Source organism: Oncorhynchus keta, chromosome 1, assembly GCF_023373465.1.
Source record: "Oncorhynchus keta strain PuntledgeMale-10-30-2019 chromosome 1, Oket_V2, whole genome shotgun sequence".
Lineage (NCBI taxonomy): Eukaryota > Metazoa > Chordata > Actinopteri > Salmoniformes > Salmonidae > Oncorhynchus > Oncorhynchus keta.
Genome location: NC_068421.1, coordinates 25,411,810 through 25,433,089, shown reverse-complemented (window position 1 = coordinate 25,433,089; position 21,280 = coordinate 25,411,810). Strand labels below are relative to the sequence as shown.

Here is a 21,280-nt window from a genome sequence, read left to right as displayed (position 1 = left end):
TTACAGGCCTCTCTCATCTTTTTAAGTGGGAGAACTTGCACAATTGGTGGTTGACTAAATACTTTTTTGCCCCACTGTAAAACTGTGAAGGACCTCGGCATTACTCTGGACCTTAATAATCTCTCTTTTGACGAACATATCAAGACTGTTTCAAGGACAGCTTTTTTCAATCTACGTAACATTGCAAAAATCTGAAACTTTCTGTCCAAAGATGATGCAGAAAAATGTATCCATGCTTTTGTTACTTCTAGATTAGACGACCGCAATGCTTTGCTTTCCGGCTACCTGGATAAAGCACTAAATAAACTTCAGTGCTAAAGACGGCTGCTAGAATCCTGACTAGAACCAAAAATGTTGATCATATTACTCCAGTGCTAGCCTCCCTACACTGGCTTCCTGTTAAGGCAAGGGCTGATTTCAAGGTTTTACTGCTAACCTACAAAGCATTACATGGGCTTGTTTCTACCTATCTTTCTGATTTGGTCCTGCCTTACATACCTATACGTACGCTACGGTCACAAGATGCAGGCCTCCTAATTGTCCCTAGAATTTCTAAGCAAACAGCTGGAGGCAGGGCTTTCTCCTATAGAGCTCCATTTTTATGGGATGGTCTGCCTACCCATGTGAGAGACGCAGACTCGGTCTCAACCTTTAAGTCTTTACTGAAGACTCATCTCTTCAGTGGGTCATATGATTGAGTGTAGTCTGGCCCAGGAGTGTGAAGGTGAACGGAAAGGCTCTGGAGCAACGAACTGTCCTTGCTGTCTCTGCCTGGCCGGTTCCCCCCTCTCCACTGGGATTCTCTGCCTCTAACCCTATTACAGGGAATGAGTCACTGGCTTACTGGTGCTCTTTCATGCAATCCCTAGGAGGGGTGCGTCACCTGAGTGGGTTGAGTCACTGACGTGATCTTCCTGTCTGGGTTGACGCCCCCCCTTTGGTTGTGCCGTGGCGGAGATCTTTGTGGGCTATACTCGGCCTTGTCTCAGGATGGTAAGTTGGTGGTTGAAGATATCCCTCTAGTGGTGTGGGGGCTGTGCTTTGGAAAAGTGGGTGGGGTTATATCCTTCCTGTTTGGCCCTGTCCGGGGGTATCATCGGATGGGGCCACAGTTTCTCCTGACCCCTCCTGTCTCAGCCTCCAGTATTTAGGCTGCAGTACATTAGTTGATGTGTTGGGGGGCTAGGGTCAGTTTGTTATATCTGGAGTACTTATCCTGTCTTATCTGGTGTCCTGTGTGAATTTAAGTATGCTCTCTCTAATTCTCTCTTTCTTTCTCTCTCTCGGAGGACCTGAGCTATAGGACCATGCCTCAGGACTACCTGGCATGATGACTCCTTGCTGTCCCCAGTCCACCTGGCTGTGCTGCTGCTCCAGTTTCAACTGTTCTGCCTGCGGCTATGGAACCCTGACCTGTTCACCCGACGTGAACCTGTCCCAGACCTGCTGTTTTCAACTCTCTAGAGACAGCAGGAGCGGTAGCGATACTCCTAATGATCGGCTATGAAAAGCCAACTGACATTTACTCCTGAGGTGCTGACTTGCTGCACCCTCGACAACTAATGTGATTGTTATTATTTGACCATGCTGGTCATTTATGAACATTTGAACATCTTGGCCATGTTCTGTTATAATCTCCACCTGGCACAGCCAGAAGAGGACTGGCCACCCCTCATAGCCTGGTTCCTCTCTAGGTTTCTTCCTAGGTTTTGGCCTTTCTGGGGAATTTTTCCCAGTGTTAGGAATTTTATGAATAATGACTAAACAATATCTACATTTTAAATAGAACTATAACTAATGAAACTTATACTCTGTTTTATTATAGTTGATTAATAATATTAATTCATAAGGGAGGGATTGTGGAGCATGAGACGGGGTAATTAAACAAAATAAATACCATTCCAGCCAGGTTGGAGAAGACTGGAATTGTGGGTTTTAAGTAAGCAGAAAGGGTCATTAACTTATGGTTGAATCGACTCAACTTAACTCTGGGATGTTTAGATAAGGCAGTGTGTGTTTTCTTAGGTTTTCCATTAGCTGGAACTGTATGCTGTATGGTGATGGATGAAAACTTCAGAAGTTTTATCTTGATTTAACTGTGTGTCTGGAGTGAGAGAGTGAAGGGGTGGGAATAAACTTTAAACTTTTGTTGGGTCCTGGTTGATAGGAGGAAGAACATTTTATAACCTATGACATCATATTTTGTATATAAACTGTTGTTCATGGTTAAATTGGAGCGCGCTCCGAGAATAAATACTATTATCTAATTTTGATAAGACTGGTCTCTGTCTATTTAATGCAAATAAGAATCTTACATATTCTCATAAAATAGACTAAGTTAATTCAATTAATGAAAACATATTGCAATTATGAAATTACATTAACACCCAGCCACCGTGCTTCTACACCTGCATTGCTTGCTGTTTTAGGCTGGGTTTCTGTACAGCACTTTGAGATATCAGCTGATGTACGAAGGGCTATATAAATAAATTATATAAATACATTTGATTTGAGTGTGGTGAGGAGGCACAGGACATACTGGACTGTGGAGGCACGCTAGAGACACAGTAGTTATGGCCGGTGCAGGTTATACTGGGCGGTGGAGGCGCACTGGAGGTCTGGAGCGTAGAGCTGGCACAACACGTCTTTCTTTATTTGATGATATACATCTTTCTTTATTTGATGAACACCCAAAAAACAACTAACTATAAATGACTGTAACATTCTGCACGCTAAACAGTAACTATACAAAATCAAGATCCCACAAAGCACAAAGGGAAAATGGCTGTCACGACTTCCACTGGCGGTGCTCGTGTAACAGTATAACTTTAGACCGTCCCCTCGCCCATACCCGGGCGTGAACCAGAGACCCTCTGCACACATCAACAACTGACACCGACGAAGCATCGTTACCCATCGCTCCACAAGAGCAAGTGACGTCACCGATTGAAACGCTATTTAGCGCGCACTACCGCTAACTAAGCTAGCCGTTTCACACCCGTTACACTCGGCGGTGGTCGTCACCGGCTTACTAGCCGCCACTGATCCCTTTTTCATTTGTCTGGTTGTTTTGTCTTATTAGTTTCACCTGTGTTCTGTATGTGCTTAATGAGCTACCTTATTTAAAGTATGTGTACCAGCCCTTGTTTTGTGCGGGATTGTCTTTATGTTACAGTGTGTGCGTTTTAGGTATAGGTGTGTATTTTCTGGACTTGGCACCCTGTGTCTTGGGTAGTCACTTTTACTGTCTGCGCCCTGTGTTGTTGGACTTGTCTAATTTTGTGTGCCTTATTAAAGAGCACTTTTTTCCCAGTGGAACTCTCTGCGCCTGACTCCTTCCTCACCCACGTGACAGGCTACCTAAATATGATCCCCAATCAGAGACAATGATAAACAGCTGCCTGTGATTGGGAACCATACTAGGCCAACATAGAAATATAATTCACCTAGATAACCCACCCTTAAATCACACCCGACCTAACCAACATAGAGAATAAAAACTCTATGGTCAGAAAGTGACACCTTTAACATAATTCTCCAAACCTGAGCGTAAATTCTCCTGACCTGCTACGAAAAGTCACTTCTGACATTAGCTGCATATCCCATCTAGTCAAGATCATTCAAATGCAAGTGCAGGATAGACACCACATGGAGACTAGAAAAAACAATATACAGTATTTACATGATGTAAGAAATGTGGGTATATCATGTCTCCAGACAAATGTTTAAAAATAAGTATTCCTGAAATTCTCATAGCACTAATATTTCATCTACTTGTCAATTCAATTGAAGCCTAGGAGAACGCTTCCTGACAGAATGCATAGTGCCAACTGTATCGTTTGGTGGAGGAGGAATAATGGTCTGTGGCTATTTTTCATGGTTCAGGCTAGACCCTTATTTCCAGTGAAGGGAAATCGTAACGCTACAGCATACAATGACATTCTAGACGATTCTGTGCTTCCAACTTTGTGGTAACAGTTTGGGGATGGCCCTTTTCTGTTTCAGCGTGACAATTCCCCCGTGCACAAAGCGAGGCACATACAGAAATGGTTTGTTGCGATCGGTGTGGAAGAACTTGACTGGCCTGCACAGAGCACTGACCTCAAACCCAACAAACACCTTTGGGATGAATTGGAACCCTGACTGCGAACATCAGAGCCCGACCTCACTAATGCCCTTGTGGCTGAATGGAAGCACACAGCAATGTTCCAAAACCTAGTGGAAAGCCTTCCCAGAAGAGTGGAGGCTGTTACAGCAACAAAGGGGGGACCAACTCCATATTAATGCCCATGATTTCGGATTTAGATGTTCCACAAGCAGGTGTCCACATACTTTGGGTCATGTAGTGTATTTACATGATGTAAGAAATGTGGGTCTATTATGCCATATCTCCAGACAAATGTCTAAAAATAAAAAGATAATATTCCTATTATTGTCATAGCACTAATATTTCGCCAACGCAATTGAAGCCTATCGTGCACTGCACAGGCTAATACTGCATTGTTCTCATCAGCATTGCATAGACTACTTGTCTATACAAAGGGATGCATGGATATTTTTCTTTATTTAGTTGAGTTATTGAAACAAAGCCTAAATAGTGTAGCTAAGTGAGTGTATTAAAGACACATTGCATCGGGTAAAATAAAATGTGAATGTGACATATTGACATTTTTGTTTTGCCATCACATATGACGTCATCAACAAGACACTCGACCTTGTCGAAGACAACAACAATGCGTCTTTATACTATAGTTTCGCATATATAAATAGCTTTATTTCGTTACATTGACCCAAAGCTTTCTAATGTCTTCGAATAGAATATCAGTTCATTTAGAGGGCGAGCTTCGATTTGTCTTTGTTGTAGTCGAACAAAAAATAAAGAGTCGTTCCCCACCCCCTATTTCCTCTGCTGTGGCGGAAGTAACTCGTATTGCTGAGGCCTCATCCTTCCAATGGCGACTGAAAACAGGCTGATTAGAGCGGGAGCAACTGTGGAGGGGGTCAGAGCAGTGTAACCGAAATTAAATAAATATATCATAGTCTCACTAGTCATAAAGTTAGTTTAAAATTGTAGACCCACCAAATCACGGCCGATTCAATGGCCAAAAGTCGGAATATTTCGCTCCTTGAATCAGGTAAGGCGAATATAGTTGCCTAATTCAATGCTTAAATTATATATACATCTTGATTTAATTGATATCCAATTGTGCTCACTATTTTATTATATTCACTTACAGAGCTATATTACCTGATTTCACGTTTTCTAACAACGGGCCCATGTCAGAGCGCGGCTGAGGTAAATTGGCGTGCCTTATTGACATCATTTTTCTTACTATTCAAAATTGTTGGCGAAAAGTTCATGAAAGCAACACATTTGAAAAACCTATTTTTGTATCTATTGCAGGTTCTAGCGAGCGAACTAGAAGAATATCAGGTGTGTATTCCGGTCGCAGCCGCGTTCTGCCGTCGGTGTATGTAGCGACTAGCTATCCCGATTGGACTGGAACGTAGAACTTGTCTCACTCACGAGTTTTAATGCTTCTCTGACCGCCTCACTCGTTTGACATCACATGTTTTTACTAACTTAATTTCTGGCAGTATTTCTAGCATCTTGAGTGTTGTGATTTACACTAACAGGCACCTTTTTGGATAGCTTTTGCCTTGCAGATTAGACTGGCAAGGAAATGAACATCCAAGATCTTACGAAGATTTGGTAAGTCTATAATCTATAGATGTAAATTAAATGTCGAATATCTGTTATTGTTGAATGACAGCCACGTTGTGTCCATGCATAGGCCATTTACTCTTTGTTCTATTCAGCTTTATTCGTTGTTACATTCTTGTTACATAATAACCTGATTTTAAACTTTTACCGGTATATATCACTTATTTTTGTGTGTTTCGAAAGCTTAACGATGTAGTATGGAAACACATTTAACACATTTAAATGTATCTGTTGTACTGCAGATAGGGTGGGGACTCTTTGGGTTCTGGCTACGTCAGGACACCACTGTTGACCAATCCACGTCCTAGAAAGGCAGTCGTTGCGTTATTTTCCTTGTGACCTGTATTGTGATTCGTCGGTTGATGAATGTGTTTTACATAAAACGTTCTGCCCACAAAGAATACAGCACACTGGTGGAATGAGATCCGATGTACATGAAGAACCCAAGTTATGTCAGTGATTCTTTTTTTTACCCCCTAGAAAAATAAATGCAATTTTCTTACAGTACCACTGGCTGACAGTCTATTAGACAGAAAGACTATGAAGATCTAAATAATAATATATAGACAGTGTGGTTTCAGTACTGTAGTTTCACGATTCCTGGTGTCATTTGTATTTTTATTTTTTCATTTAGCAGATGCTCCAGAACGACTTAACCTATTCGGCTCGTGGATTTGAAACAGCGACCATTTCGGTTACTGGCCCAACGCACTTAACAGCTACCCAAATATAAATATTCAAATGTTGTGATGGCTTGATTGGAGAAAGAACAAAGCATGCATAATGGTTTAACAATGAAAGCTGGATTAGTCATTCTGCTCATCATCAACACTATTTTTGATCCCATAGGTTGCAGCCAACGGACACATTGCACCTGACCATTTGCTGCAGATCTGTAAGAAGATTGGGCCGATTCTGGACAAAGAAGTGCCATGTGTTCCAGGCGTACATTCCCTACTGGGAACTGGGATGCAGTCCTTACTCAGAACTTCAAAAGGTACAAAGCTTTACATGCATCTTGATTGAGCGTGCATTCTAAATGTATACATCAGCAACTATTTGTTCTGAAATTGAATTGTAAAATGAAATGATTCAATTACTTATTTCTTTCCATCTCTTCCAGGTTACGGCAATGTTCGGAGGAAAGGCTCATCATTTGCTGCCCTGCACAGAGGGAGACCACCAGAGATGCCTTTGACCTGCAAGGATCCTCCAAATCTAGGTGGGTATTCCCTGACACAGGATTGACACGTTCACACATTATTTTCTATTCATGCCGGTGCTGTAAATTCAACTTAACGCATTCTGTGTTGTTTTCTGTTAAAATTATTCTGTTATCATGTTTGGACTCTGAATCATAGTGTTTTGTCCTTCACAGTGGAGGTGTACAGAGGAAGGGAGCTAACAGGTACTCAACGGTTCAGCACTGTGAACCCTGTGAGCAACTATCAGCACATGCGGATGCACAGGAGGATTCTGGGTCATCTGTCTGCAGTCTACTGCATTGCTTTTGATCGGACCGGTCTCAGGATTTTCACCGTGAGTTTTGTCATCATAAAGATTAAGTTCTTGGGGGAAATCATGTTAGGTGGTATACCCGAGGCTCATCACTTTATCTACCTTATCAAACCCTACTTTCAAGGGCTCGGATGACTGCTTGGTGAAGATATGGTCTTCGTTTGACGGGAGGCTTCACTCCACCCTGCGAGGACATTCTGCTGAGATCTCAGACCTGGCTGTCAGCTTTGAGAATACCTTGATGGCAGCTGGCAGCTGTGACAAAACCATCCGAGTGTGGTGCCTTCGTACCTGTGCCCCTATGGCTGTCCTACAGGGGCACAGTGGATCCATTACCTCCCTACAGGTAGGAGCTTCCATATTCCTCCAACACCCTTATTATGTTTCGATCGACTATAATGTTAGCCGGACAAATAGTATGTAAGCTAATGCTGTCCACAGTTTTGCAAATGTAGGACACGATGCAACAGTGCAATGCGTTAACTGCACACAGCACTTTTTAACTCATAATGTACATACTAAACCTGATTGCTTCAGCAGCTCACATTGGACTTCTAGTGTGATTTGCTGTCTGTACCGTAGACATCCCTCAGTATAGGGGATGTCTACATTAGTATATAACTACATAAGTATATCTGGAACAGCATTTAACTTTGAATTACATCTGTCTCAGTTCTCACCGTTTGCCAAGGGCTCAAAGAGATACCTGGTGTCCACTGGAACTGATGCAACAATCTGCTTTTGGCAGTGGGATGTCAATAACATAAATTTCAGGTGAGTTTCAACTACTGGTAATTTGATTTAGATAGATAGTAATTGCATCCTGAAAATGACATAAATCTGAAACATTTAAACTCTGTTTATAAAGTGATCGCCCGCAGAAGTTTACAGAGCGACCCAGGCCGGGAGTTCAGATGGTGTGCTCATCATTCAGTCCAGGTAACGATGTCAAGATAGCAGTTTTGTGTAAAATAATGCTTTGGCTCATTAAATACATTTCTACAAATTGATCATACTATTACACTAACCATAGCTGATACGATTTTAACAAGTATTGATTAAACTTTTTACCTCACCAACTGTTACAAGTTATTCTAACATGGGTATATAAAGGCTTAATCAAACTGGGATAAATTGATAGTAGTTTTTTTGTTTTATAAAACATTTTAGGTGGTATGTTCTTAGCGACGGGAAGTACTGACGATGTCATCAGAATATATTACCTGGGAGGTGGGAACCCTGAAAAAATATCGGAGCTTCATGAACACACGGTAAAATCCTTTTGAAGAGCAGATAAACCATCACATAGCAGCATTAAGCTGAACACAAGAAAATTAGTTCCTAAAACAAATAATCATTAAATCCATTGACGCTTTAATTTACAACGAATACAAACAATGGTGATGTAATATTCTAATCATCATTGTTGTCAATATATGTTCTAATTTTTAGGATAAGGTCGACAGCATCCAATTTTGCCACTCAGGAGAAAGGTATGATCAATGTGATTAGTTGAAGCACTCACCTTAGCCGAACCGTTTTCATGAGGATTGCCTAGAGTCCATTGTCTTGGTTTGCCTCGTCTCGTAGGTTTGCGAGTGGCAGTCGAGATGGCACAGCACGCATCTGGAGGCTGACTCAGCGTCAGCAGTGGAGGAGCCTTCTTCTCAACATGAATGCCACTCTACCAGGGTAAGGAATGAACAGCTTGCCGGCACCATTACATACACCTACACATGCTTGTATCTGTTTTTATCCTTTCATATCAACTTTCTCCGCAGCTCAGAACACGCGTCCTGTGAGGAAAGCTTTTTCAAGCCCAAGGTCACCATGGTAGCGTGGGATCGCCATGACAACTCAGTAATCACAGCGGTCAACAACCATATCCTCAAAGTGTGGAACTCCTATACAGGCCAGCTGCTACATATCCTTAAAGTAGGAGCAACTGCATTGTCTTTACATTCTATTTTCATGAACAGTGCTGTCTCACAAAGATAGCTGAGGACATGTTGTATCTATGACTACTAGCAGTGTAGATTAATTTCCATCCTTCAACTATTTGTATATAAATAACTGTTGAGGGATAGTCCTAGATTCTTTAGTCAGGAGGACATTATAGTTCTACTGTTTTTCCCCTTGCAACTGCTTGTCACTGTAAGCATGCTTTTCAGGAGTATTTCCTCAACATTTTGTCCAGTGACTTTGCAAAATGGCATCAGACAGTGATTTGACCTGACAGCTGTGTGATGCTCTGTGCAGGGCCATGAGGCTGAGGTGTTTGTCCTGGAGCCCCACCCCTCAGATCCCAGGATCATGCTGTCTGCTGGCCACGACGGAAACGTCTTCATCTGGGACATCGTCCGAGGCACAAAGACACAGCACTACTTCAACATGGTGAGGAGGAGCCACGCACCACAGAAGACAGTAACATCCATTCTCTCCAACTATGACTGACTCCATCTTGGTTGCTCTGTCTGCCCTACAGATTGAGGGCCAGGGTCATGGTGCTGTCTTTGACTGCAAATTCACTCCCGACGGCCAGCGCTTTGCCTGCACAGACTCCCACGGTCATCTGGTCATTTTCGGCTTTGGGAGCTCCAAGCCATACGAGAAGGTAAGGCTGGAGCTCCTACTATATCTATGCATAGGAAAGAGTCCTTTATTCAATGGTTTGAGGTTGACTGCCTGTCTGTCTTTGTCCAGCTTCCAGATCAGGTGTTTTTCCACACCGACTATCGGCCACTGATCCGGGACGCCAACGGTTTTGTTTTGGATGAGCAGACCCAGCAGGCACCCCACCTCATGCCCCCTCCCTTCCTGGTGGATGTGGATGGGAACCCCCACCCCCCTAGATACCAGCGGCTGGTCCCTGGGAGGGAGAACATTGCAGACAAACACCTGGTGCCTCAGCTGGGATATGTTGCCACAAGTATGTAAACTAACATTTACGAGACAGTTGTAAGGCAATATGATCCTTTTGTTTATTGGACCAGTACAACCACACTAAAATAGCAGTTGGGCACGTGTGGATGGGTGGATTTTGTTTGACCAATGCAACTACCATCTGTTTCTCTGAGAGTTTGTGAGTGGGTGGATGTGTTAATCTGTTTGAGAAAGTGGTTGTTACTTAAGACCCTGTTACTTAAGACTGTCCATGTTGTCCCCCTCAGGTGATGGTGAGGTGATGGAGCAGGTGATCAGTCAGCTGACCACAGACCACGAGGAGGCAACGTCCAGACGCAGCATTCTGGACGACACCATCAGGCAGCTGCAGGAGCAGCAGGACAGGCAGAGCAGACCAGGAACACTGGCCCCAGCCCCCAGCACCCCACGCAGAGGTACCGGAACACACCCATACTGTCAGTTCTACTAGCAGTATTGTGTGGTGGTGTGCAACATAAGATATTCCTAGCTCTTTTACTTTCTATAAGCTACCATTGCTCTGGGGCATGCTCAAAAACTTTGTATTCCTACATGTTAATGGTCGAGGACTCTATTGGAAATGGGAAATAATTTCTCATCCATTATGGTTGAATGAATGATTGGGTCCTGGACAAGCAGTGATGTTGTGTTCCCTTCTCTCCCACTCTGTTCCCAGCATCTGTGAATGAGCGAGGTGCAGCTGAGGTGCAGTCGTCCCCTAACGTGGGTCTGCGGCGCAGTGGGCAGGTGGAGGGGGTGAGACAGATGCACCAGAATGCCCCTCGCAGCCAGATGGCTACAGAGAGGGACCTGCAGGCCTGGAGACGCAGGGTGGTGGTACCTGAGCTCTCATCCAGCAGTTACAGGTGAGACCGACATCTCTCAAACAACAGGGGTAGATAATCTGTATAGTTGGTTATATAACACAAAGGATGTCATGTATATAAACAAGCCTACTCCTGAATGGTTCATCGCTAGAACATTATTCCTGAAATGCAAGTTTAAATTAAATGTGTAAATGATCTTAGTTACCAGGATGACTTCCGAATTACAAAAGGAGAGGAGGAGATTGCCTTATACAATGCAAAGAAACGACGTGTGACATACGGCAGTTGTAGAGTAAGTAGATGTATATTTATTACTTTTAAAAATCATGACTGACCACAGGAATTTTTAAATGATACTGACGTCATACCTGCATTTCTGCTTTGCTTCTGCCTCAGGATGATTCTGAAGATGAACTGCCTTCCATCAAACGAGCACAGTCCCGCAAAAAGCAAAAAGTCTTCCAGCAGAGCAGAGATGGCATTGTGGAGGAATTAATCGAGTTCTCCTGTGAGGAGGGAGAGGGGACCACAACATCAGAGGTACATTCTATGCTTTTGACGTGTCCGTTAGAGAATAACAAGCTATTTTGGAATATGGGTGAAAGAGGTCAATCTTGCCATCTCCTATCCCTCCTCTAGGACCATGCGATGGAGGGCAGTGAACTGGATTCATCCAATGAGGAAGAGGAATGGAAAAGTGACAGTTCAAGGTACAGATAAGCTCCTTGATTCTCTTGATTCCTTGCAAGAGGTACATGACGTATGTCATATTGTTGTTTCCCTTGGTTTAATGCTAATATAACTTGCGTTTCCCATGACAGCCACTCGTCCAGTGAGTACTCTGACTGGACTGCAGATGCTGGGATTAACCTGCAGCCCTCCACTCCTGTGTCATCACGGAAACGAGTTCGCCGCCAGCTTAGCAGCTCGGAGGAGGAAGAGATCGAGGAGGAAGAGAAGCAGCAAAGTGAGGATGAGGAACGACCACCTCAGACTAGCAAGCAGAAATCCAAGAAGCCCAAGGTTAGCCACTGTACTAACCTGCATATTTTCTGTCAGTGCTTGCATCCTGTTATGGTATGACAAAAAGTAGTTTCACACTTCTCTGTTGAATATTAAATAAATCTTACGTAATTGTTCATTTGTATCACAGCGGCCTAAAGCCAGGCCGTCGATCAACAGAGAAGTCTCCAACGAGTTCAGACCCTCAACGTGGATCACTGATGTCATTCCCAGGAAGTCTCCCTTCGTTCCCCAGATGGGTGATGAGGTACGTGGCTCCATCTGGACCATATGTCTCCCCTACTGTGTTGTGTGCATCTCTGATGTCTACATCAGAGGAGGCTTGTGGGATGAGCTATAGGAATGCCTGGAATGGAACAGTGTCAAACGAATGGAAACCACATTTCCATTCTAGCAATTTCAATGAGCCTGTCCTCCTATAGCTCCTCCCACCAGCCTCCTCTGATCGAATTACTGTTACCCTCTCTCTCCCTCAGGTAATCTATTTCCGCCAGGGTCACGAGGCGTATGTGGAGGCAGTGAACAGGAACAGCCTGTACCCCATTAACATGGAGAAACAGCCCTGGAGGAAGATGGAGCTGAGGGTAAGAACATATCCACTCTGCTCCAAACTAGGAAACGGATGAATCTGTCTTCCACTGATGCGGTAGAAAATGGGCTAGTGTGTTGAGAGGGCCAGTGTTTAAAAGGACATTGTTGAAGAGTAACTTGATGCTCTCCTTCTCTCTACAGGACCAAGAATTTGTTAAAATAACTGGGATCAAGTATGAAGTGTGCCCTCCGACACTCTGCCGCCTGAAACTGACGCTCATTGACCACGGCACGCGCAAAATCACAGACAAATCATTTTATGTCAAGTAAGTGATGCAACCGCTTCAAAGTGTCTAACATTAAAGATGAATGTACACAGATATTACCAGAGCCATTTGGTAACTTTGGACTTCTGTACGCCTCCCCTCAGGTATCATGACATGCCAGATGTGATTGACTTCCTCGTGCTTCGGCAGAGTTATGACGAAGCACGCAGTAGAGTCTGGCAGCCAAGTAAGTTAACAATACATCTCTCCTCAGGGGTTTCTCACACTACTCAAGGTCCAGTAACGTATGAGATGAACAGGTCAACATTTCGATACAATGTTTTCTGCATTCCCCCACCTAAAATGGTAACATTCCTCACGGCAGATGACAGATTCCGGTCCGTAATAGATGATGCCTGGTGGTTTGGGATTATTGTTTGTCAGGAGCCATATCAGCCTGAATATCCAGACAGTCATTTCCAGTGCTTCAAAGTCCGGTGAGAATGTATTAAAGTGCTAGTATGATTGGGTCTGCAATGTTGGAAACCAGTCAAAATGGTCCCCAACGGTTGATGCTTCTAACCTGCTTGTCTTTGTTTTGTTGCCAGATGGGACAATGGCGAAACGGAGAAGCTAAGTCCTTGGGATGTGGAAGCTATTCCAGAGGATGGTAATTTTAACAGACTCTGTTGTAAATGGGACATTCTAGTACAGTATTTGGTAATGGACTATATGGCAACAATGGTGTGTGCTCTTCAGCCCAGCAACCTGAGTGTATAGGTGGAGGGGTTCCAGTGACAGCAGAGGAGATGAGAGAGGTCATGTATAAACCCCAGACAGGAGAATGGGGTGAGAGGAGCAGAGATGACGAGTGTGAACGCATCATAGCAGGCATTGACCAACTCATCACTGTCGGTAAGCACCACTGCATTTTGGTACTACTTCCTCCTCAACAGAACCTGCATTGTATACCATTCCTAGATGGGCTAGTGAGGTTTTGAATTTAAAATGTTCTTTTCCTTCTCATTGACAGATATTGTAGCCCCATTCTCTGGCCCGGTGGACATAGTTCAATACCCAACTTACTGCACGGTGATAGCCTTCCCCACAGACCTGAGCACCATCAGACTGAGACTGTTGAGTAGGTTCTACAGGCGACTGTCCGCTGTAGTTTGGGATGCCAGATACATTGTGCACAATGCCCGGACCTTCAATGAGCCAAGGAGCAAGATAGCCCATTCAGCAAAACGTATCACAGATGTCCTGCTAAAGTTTATCAAGTGAGTTTTCCAAGTGTTATTGAGCTCAAATTTTTATACAGATACATTTTTAACAACTTATGTTGCCTTTTTATTTCCTCAGTCGACCTAGCTGTACAGATATCATGGAGATCTACAATGCAATTGAAGACATGGACTACACGGATGATGAGGTAAATCAGGTTTTGATGTGGCAAGTCATTCAAACCTTGCTCTGAAATGTTTGGGATGAACTGATGTTGTTTTGAATGTCTTTCCCAGGACCTGGAAGAGACACCAGGCACCTCTTCTGGACACAGACTGTGCCAGGTAAGTAATGAAAGATTATGTAAAATCATCAATGAAAACTGAATTTTCCAAGATGGCATAGCAGTTCAGACGTGGAACGAACTACAAAAATCTCTGAAACTGGAAACACTTATCTCCCTCACTAGCTTTAAGCACCAACTGTCAGAGCAGCTCACAGATTACTGCACCTGTACATAGCCCACCTATAATTTAGCCCAAACAACTACCTCTTTCCCTACTGTATTTAATTAATTTATTTATTTTTGCTCCTTTGCACCCCATTATTTTTATTTCTACTTTGCACATTCTTCCATTGCAAAACTACCATTCCAGTCTTTTACTTGCTATATTGTATTTACTTTGCCACCATGGCCTTTTTTGCCTTTACCTCCCTTCTCACCTCATTTGCTCACATTGTATATAGACTTGTTTATACTGTATTATTGACTGTATGTTTGTTTTACTCCGTGTGTAACTCTGTGTCGTTGTATCTGTCGAACTGCTTTGCCTTATCTTGGCCAGGTCGCAATTGTAAATGAGAACTTGTCAACTTGCCTACCTGGTTAAATAAAGGTTAAATAAAAAAACATTCCCAGCCACTTCCCTCAGTTATCTTGTGTCTTCCTTCATCCCAGCGCTTTTCGGAGACGGTACCTGACCCAGACTCCTGGAAGGGGCAGTGCAAACGCCTGATGAACTATGTCTTTGAGTGTGAGGACTCTGAGCCCTTCAGAAAGCCTGTGGATCCTACCTCCTACCCAGTAAGAGAACAGAGAGTTCTACTGTAATAATGACTCTGGCTTTGACAGAACTGTTGATCGAATGGGACTCATGTCTGTTTGCAGGACTACCTTAGCATCATTGACACTCCCATGGACTTTGAAATGGTGAAGGGGACGCTTGAGGAGGACCGCTATGAAAATCCCATGGAGCTCTGCAAAGACACACTTCTGATATTTGCCAATGCTAAAGCATTCACGCCAAACAAACGCTCAAAGGTATTTCAGCTCTTGCATTTTCAAACCATACAAGTGATTCCAGTGTAAAAAATCCTACCTTGATCAAAAACTTATTGAATTGATTTTTCATTTACAATTTGACATTGGTCAGGTTCTGAATTGTCATCAATCTAGTGACTAGGACCTGATGCCAAATTGGTGTGCTCTACATATATTTTTATCTCCTATGTCCCCAGATCTACAGTATGACTTTGCGGCTCTCTGCATTCTTCGAAGAGCGAATCAGAACAATCATATCGCAATACAAAACTGCCGTCAAGAGCAGCGAGAAGCTCCGCCGCAGCCAGAGGTTCCGAAAGAAGCTTCAGCACCACGAGTCTGCTGCACCCAGCACTGACACCACAAGGTAGGCCTCATTTCTACTGCCCACGGACCTCATTGGGCTTAAGGAAATGTACTTGTCCACATGACGTACAGCACTTCTAATTATATTGTTCTTTCCCTTCAGTCAAAAGAGGACCGCTCTAAAAACTCAGGAAAAGGTGGAAGCGGCGTCGACGACCAAATCTACCTCAGCCAAAGTGTCTGCTCCTGAGAGAACCAGGAGAAGGAACCAAAGCAGTGACAGCTCAGGCCACAGCTCTTCTGAAGCTTCCTCAAGGTCAGACTCTGAGATTTACAGTGAGTTATATATGAGTGACTCTGAAGAAGAGAAACGCCCTAGGTCCTCACAGCACCATCACAGCACAAAGACCAGGGGAACCAGAAGAGTCACCAGGAACAATGGGGCAAAGAAGAAAAGTGAGTATTTCACATAAATCCGGCAGAATGCAGCCAGCTCTTATTAGCTGTCCTTCTAATAAAATCCCTGTTTTTGATGTTTTATTTCAGTTGCTGAGAGCGAGAGTGAGTCCTCCAATGAGCGGGAGGAGAGTGAGGACGGTGAGAAGTTGTCCAACTCAATGTCTCACCGATTCCCCAGCAGGTCCAGCACCAGGCTAACCAGGAACAATGCTGTTACCCATAGGAAGCATACCAAACGGCCAGGTAAACACCATCACACCACAGAGCAAGGAAAATGAGAGGTAACTAGAGCAGGGAGTAGAGAGCAGATAACTGCCCTTCTGGTCAAAGGTCTGTACAGAGCAGATATTTTTTTAGTTATTATATGATTATTAGCCATTAAAATGTTGTTGCTGCACTGTGTCCAGAGAGGGGTTCCCAGATGAACGGTCATAGCAGAACATTTGGGCGAGAGAGGCGACGAGGGAACGACTCTGAGAGATCACCATCCCAGGGTACAGACACTTACCGGGATGAGGAGGAGAATGTGGGCCGCAGGACATTGAAAAGGAAGACTGCCAGGGCAGCCGTTAACAAGATGAAGCTTCTGGAAGCCTCTGAGGAAGACGATGGTTCAGCCTCTGAGGAAGACGATGGTTCAGCCTCTGAGGACGACGATGGGTCAGCCTCTGAGGATGAGGACAAACATAGGCGGAAAAGGAGCCGCCATGCGACCCGAGTCAGCAAACGCACTGCCGTGATCCAGAGCAGCTCTGAATCCGAGGATCAGTCATCAGCCTCTGGATCCGAGGATCCGTCATCAGCACAGAGTAAGCACACAGTCAGTTTAGACCGGTTTGGATCAACTTTTGTTTTCAAGGATCTACTGTACCAACCACAAAAGGGGGCATTCTTTGAGAACAAATTTCAACACTATTGGGTAACATATTCTTTCTCTCACCTAGGTTCTAAAAAAGGCAAGGATTCATCGGGTGATTGGGAGATCAATGAGGACAGTATTGAGAGTGAAGCTTCATCCTCTCGTTGCCATCAGAATGGAGAGAGTAAGAACTCCAGCAGCCGCAGGACGACCAGACAAGCTGCAGTGACGGGGGGTAAGGGTAAGAGCTACAGGCATACTGTAGATGCTTTCACAGTCAAGGCTACTTTCTCTCTGCCTTTTCTCCAATTTCATTCATTTGTTGCTGTAGTGTTAATGTTTCCTTCTCTTTCAGATGATTTGTCTCATGTAAATGGCTACAGCACAAAACATCAACTGGCTGATAGTAACTCTGAGAAAGAGGATGAGGAGAGCTCTGATGGTGAAGAAGGGGAGGAGGAAGAAACTATTGTGTCTCAGAAGTCCTCCAGAAGCACCGCAACTGCTGCAGTGAGCAAAAGTAGAACTTGCATTACCAGTTATGTGGCAGAAGAGAAGTCTGGCTCCAGAAAGAGACAACACACAACACGAGACCACAATGCTCAAAAGCACCCTCACAAAAACGGGAGGAGGGTGGAGAAAGAACATCCTAAAGACTCTGAGAAAAATTGTAAATTACCATCAAAAAGCCAAGAGCAAACATCTGCCTCAACCCACAAACAGGATGGCCCTGAATCAGAGGAATTCAGTGACACTCCAAAGAGCTCAAGCTCTCGCAAGAAAATACTGAAATCTGAAGAGGAAAATGGGGAGGAAGACGAAGCAGACAGCAACCATTCATACGATGAATCTGAGGGAGAATCCAATAAAAAAACTCCATTGCGAAACAAAAGGCAGAGTCGCGAGGAGGAAGTTGTACCCAACAGGAGAGCAAGGAGGAAACTGCATGCTTCCTCAGAGGAAGAATCTGATGGGAAGGAGAAGCATAGCCCTAGCATGCGGCCTTGCCTTCGAGCCCAACCAAAAAAGAAATATATCAATGAAGACTCTGAGGAGGACTTGAACTCTGAGATGCAAGGCAGTTGTAAGAATGGGAAGAGCAAAACTGTTTCACATAAAGGATATCAACGCAACCGAAGGAAAGCCTCCCCAGCTGCTACAAAACGACAGTCCTCTTCCAAGAGAAAACTAATTTACACCTCAGACTCCTCAGAGAACCCTGATGAAAAGAAACAGTGCATGCGCAAGGCTAAAGCTAAGAGCTACTGTGATAAGGACGAGAGGGAGGCAAAAAGATCCAACTCAAAGCATCCCAAGAAGGCATCTCGATCCAAGTCAAAACCCGAGGACTGTAATAGTCAGGAAGATGCCTCTTCCCAAGGGTCAGAGGATGAGGAGGTTGAGTGTCCGAGATGGAAGAGACGTTTGGAGCGACTGAAACGCAAGCGAAAAGTAAGCTGCAGCAGCAGTGCCCACAGTTCTGCCTCTAAAAGCGAAGAGGAGGAAGAGTCCTCTGCCTCTGAGAAGTCCTCTGCTAGCTCAGGTTCCCAGAACAGTACAAAGAGAAAAAGCCACAAGAGGTCAAGGGTCAGCGAAAAGGGTGCCGTCCGCCACTCTCGACAACGCAGGAGGGATGCATCTGAGGCAGACACCAACCAGTCGTACAAGGAACCCCAGAGTGGAACAAGTATCAAGACCCGAAACCGTGGCAAACGGACGGTGACATATCACGACAGCGAATGAAGGACTTGGCGCAGCAGGCTTAGCCAGAGCGAGACTAACTGGAGACCTTGAAGACACTTGAAGGTAGTAGCACTGGAGCCCTTTCAAAATGAAATGCTGTGAGTCTGTTTCATTCAGGGATATTTATATTTTCTATGAAAAAATAATAATAAATGGAGAAAAAAAAAGGTTAAAAAAATGTATGAATGCAAGCATTTGAACAGCTGGTTTTCACGTGTGTGTGTGTATAGAGCAAACCACCTCCCATTCTGCTTTTGTGATTTGGCCAGCTAAATAACCGTTCGGGGGAGCATTGTCAGCTTGGGTGCTATCTTAATATACCTCTGTTTAATCAAGCATATTTTGCTGGTTTGCACTAAAACACTGTAAAGAGGTATTTCATACACTAGTTTTGCATTAGGAACTCAGGGGTCAACTAAGTTTACCGTAGTCTCAGAAATGCAGTCTTGGGAGTTAGAGGTTAGAGTAGGTAGCGATAAACATTTCCAGGATGGTGGATTCAGTCCAAGCACACTCGCTGAGACAACTAATCTTCTTCGCCCTCCTTTTGACTTCAACACTCCTTTTGTAAATCCACACAAATTATCATTTAATGTATTGTGTGGTGACTTGTTGATATGAGCCAAAATGTACAAATTTGAATTCCTAGTTTTACTCCGTTTTGTCTTCATTTTTTCATTGTTTATTTTGCAATATTTCGTTGTGTATTCTAGTCATTGATTGGATTGAGGTGTAAATATGAGATTGAGTGATGTGGTTTGGGGATCACTCTGTAGCAAACCATTGCTTATTTAAATTTGAGTATTCATTTTCCTTTTGTATGACATTACAATGCATTGTCTTGCCACATGTCACAAATTGGTACCCTTTTGCCAAGTACAGGAAACCAAAAAGTACTTATTGCAAAATACTGTGATTTCTCATATTGGGAAGACATTCTAGTGTTGTTCTGTATTATGTACGCTCAGTATTAAATTCCTTTTCTGAGATTTTTGCCAGTCGTGTGTGTGTGTGTGGGGGGGGGTCTTGAACTGCAATTGCATTGACATTTTTGCTTAATGTTTTTCATACTTTGATACAAACAGATTTCACAGGGAAAAGTTCCTGGTACTCAGTATGGTTGTGGAGTGCAGGAGGGCTGTTTTTTTTTCTTTCTGGTTAATAAAGACATCAATTCAAGGCTTAATTTTGTACGTGTTATCAATTTCAGTGTTGGTCTCGAGACCACATTAAGTGTCTCTGTCAGATACATTTTGTACTGATACATTTGTGCTCAGTCTGACAGTGAGGACATGTAATTTCTTCCTGAGACCAGCTGAAAAGAGCAGAGTAAAGAAACAAATTATCAGCTTCCATTGTCACAATGTATAAAACCGCTTTGCCAGACTAAGTCTATACAATTCTGCCTTGAAGCATTAATACAGCATATTTCTTATTATAAACTTGTTTTTTTTCCGCAGTGGGAACCTAATACTAGTGCACTCATGTAGGAGAGTACACTCTGTATTACACAGGCCCGTTGTTTTAGTGGAGTTTATACACAAGTATAAACTGTATACCCACTTCTTTTCAGTGGCTATTGCGTATACTTAAGGAATAAGGCATAAGGGGGTGTGGTATATGGCTAATATACCACAGCTAAGGGCTGTTCTTACGCACGACGCATCGCGATGTGCCTGGATACAGCCCTTAGCCGTGGTATATTGGCCATATACCCCCCCGAGGTGCCTTATTGCTATTATAAACTGGTTACCAATGTAATTGGAGCAGTAAAAATAAATGTTTTGTCATACCTGTGGTATACTTCTGATATACCACAGCTGTCAGTCAATCAGTGTTCAGGACTTGGACCACCCAGTTTATAATTACTTCTTAATCCCTGATGCATATCAAAGTATTGTAGTGCAATAGAGAAATCATGCACAAAGTAGCATACGAAATCGCAAAGCACGTGAACTCTATTCACATGCACGCCGCGCACAGTTTCAACGGAATATCATCTGCAGGCAGCCAGTGGGCAGCTCTCAACTGGTTTTGGCATGGAGCAGCTCACAGAAGAATGACATTGGTAGGGTAGGAAAGACGTTTCATCTACCAGTAAATTCTAAATAAGGCAACAATGGGTATGCAAACCAGCAATTAGTCCAAAATTTAGTCCAAAGTGTTGGTTCGGGTCTGGGTGGACAGAGGCCCACCCACTGGGGAGCAATGCCCTGACAGGCCCACCCAATCAGATTTATGTGGTTTAAGCATTGTTGTGTACTTAGACCATCACATTTTTGTATTTTTTTTTCAATTTAAAAAAAGTGTGCTTTTGAGAGTGAAAATCTGAGAAATCTATACGAAAACTAAATGTAAAAAAAAATAATAGGAAAACAGGATTTTTTATACAGGTTGCTTTTCCTTCGCTCGGTGGCCACCGGGGAACTTTTGGGCTAAATCTGAGTATACCCACTTCTTCAGGCACCACAACACAACTGCATAGAGCCAATGGAAAGACATCAGTCACATACAGCATGATGTTAAAAATTAAGCAATCCATAAACTCAGACATAA

General features: G+C 43.6%; 1 protein-coding gene across 2 annotated transcripts; it reads left to right on the top strand.

Moving 5' to 3' along the window:
* Window positions 1-4,901: 4,901 nt before the first annotated feature.
* On the top strand, window positions 4,902-19,910 carry LOC118399943 (bromodomain and WD repeat-containing protein 3-like). Of its 2 annotated transcripts, none has more exons than XM_035796312.2 (41): window positions 4,902-5,135; window positions 5,238-5,296; window positions 5,405-5,434; window positions 5,654-5,713; window positions 6,575-6,722; window positions 6,849-6,947; window positions 7,104-7,264; window positions 7,368-7,589; window positions 7,917-8,017; window positions 8,112-8,182; window positions 8,414-8,514; window positions 8,696-8,736; window positions 8,834-8,935; window positions 9,025-9,178; window positions 9,503-9,637; window positions 9,729-9,857; window positions 9,947-10,172; window positions 10,414-10,581; window positions 10,842-11,031; window positions 11,194-11,284; window positions 11,389-11,532; window positions 11,632-11,702; window positions 11,814-12,015; window positions 12,146-12,262; window positions 12,492-12,599; window positions 12,748-12,872; window positions 12,977-13,059; window positions 13,198-13,309; window positions 13,421-13,482; window positions 13,572-13,727; window positions 13,846-14,092; window positions 14,175-14,244; window positions 14,333-14,380; window positions 14,995-15,120; window positions 15,205-15,357; window positions 15,555-15,724; window positions 15,827-16,119; window positions 16,210-16,365; window positions 16,530-16,931; window positions 17,067-17,216; window positions 17,337-19,910. In XM_035796312.2, exons 1-41 carry the CDS (start codon window positions 5,099-5,101, stop codon window positions 18,722-18,724), a joined length of 6,708 nt encoding a protein of 2,235 aa, XP_035652205.1. In that variant the 5' UTR covers window positions 4,902-5,098; the 3' UTR covers window positions 18,725-19,910. The 2 variants fall into 2 exon arrangements, with proteins under 2 accessions (XP_035652205.1, XP_035652119.1); XM_035796226.2 differs by having other exon boundaries at window positions 17,067-17,222.
* Window positions 19,911-21,280: the final 1,370 nt, after the last annotated feature.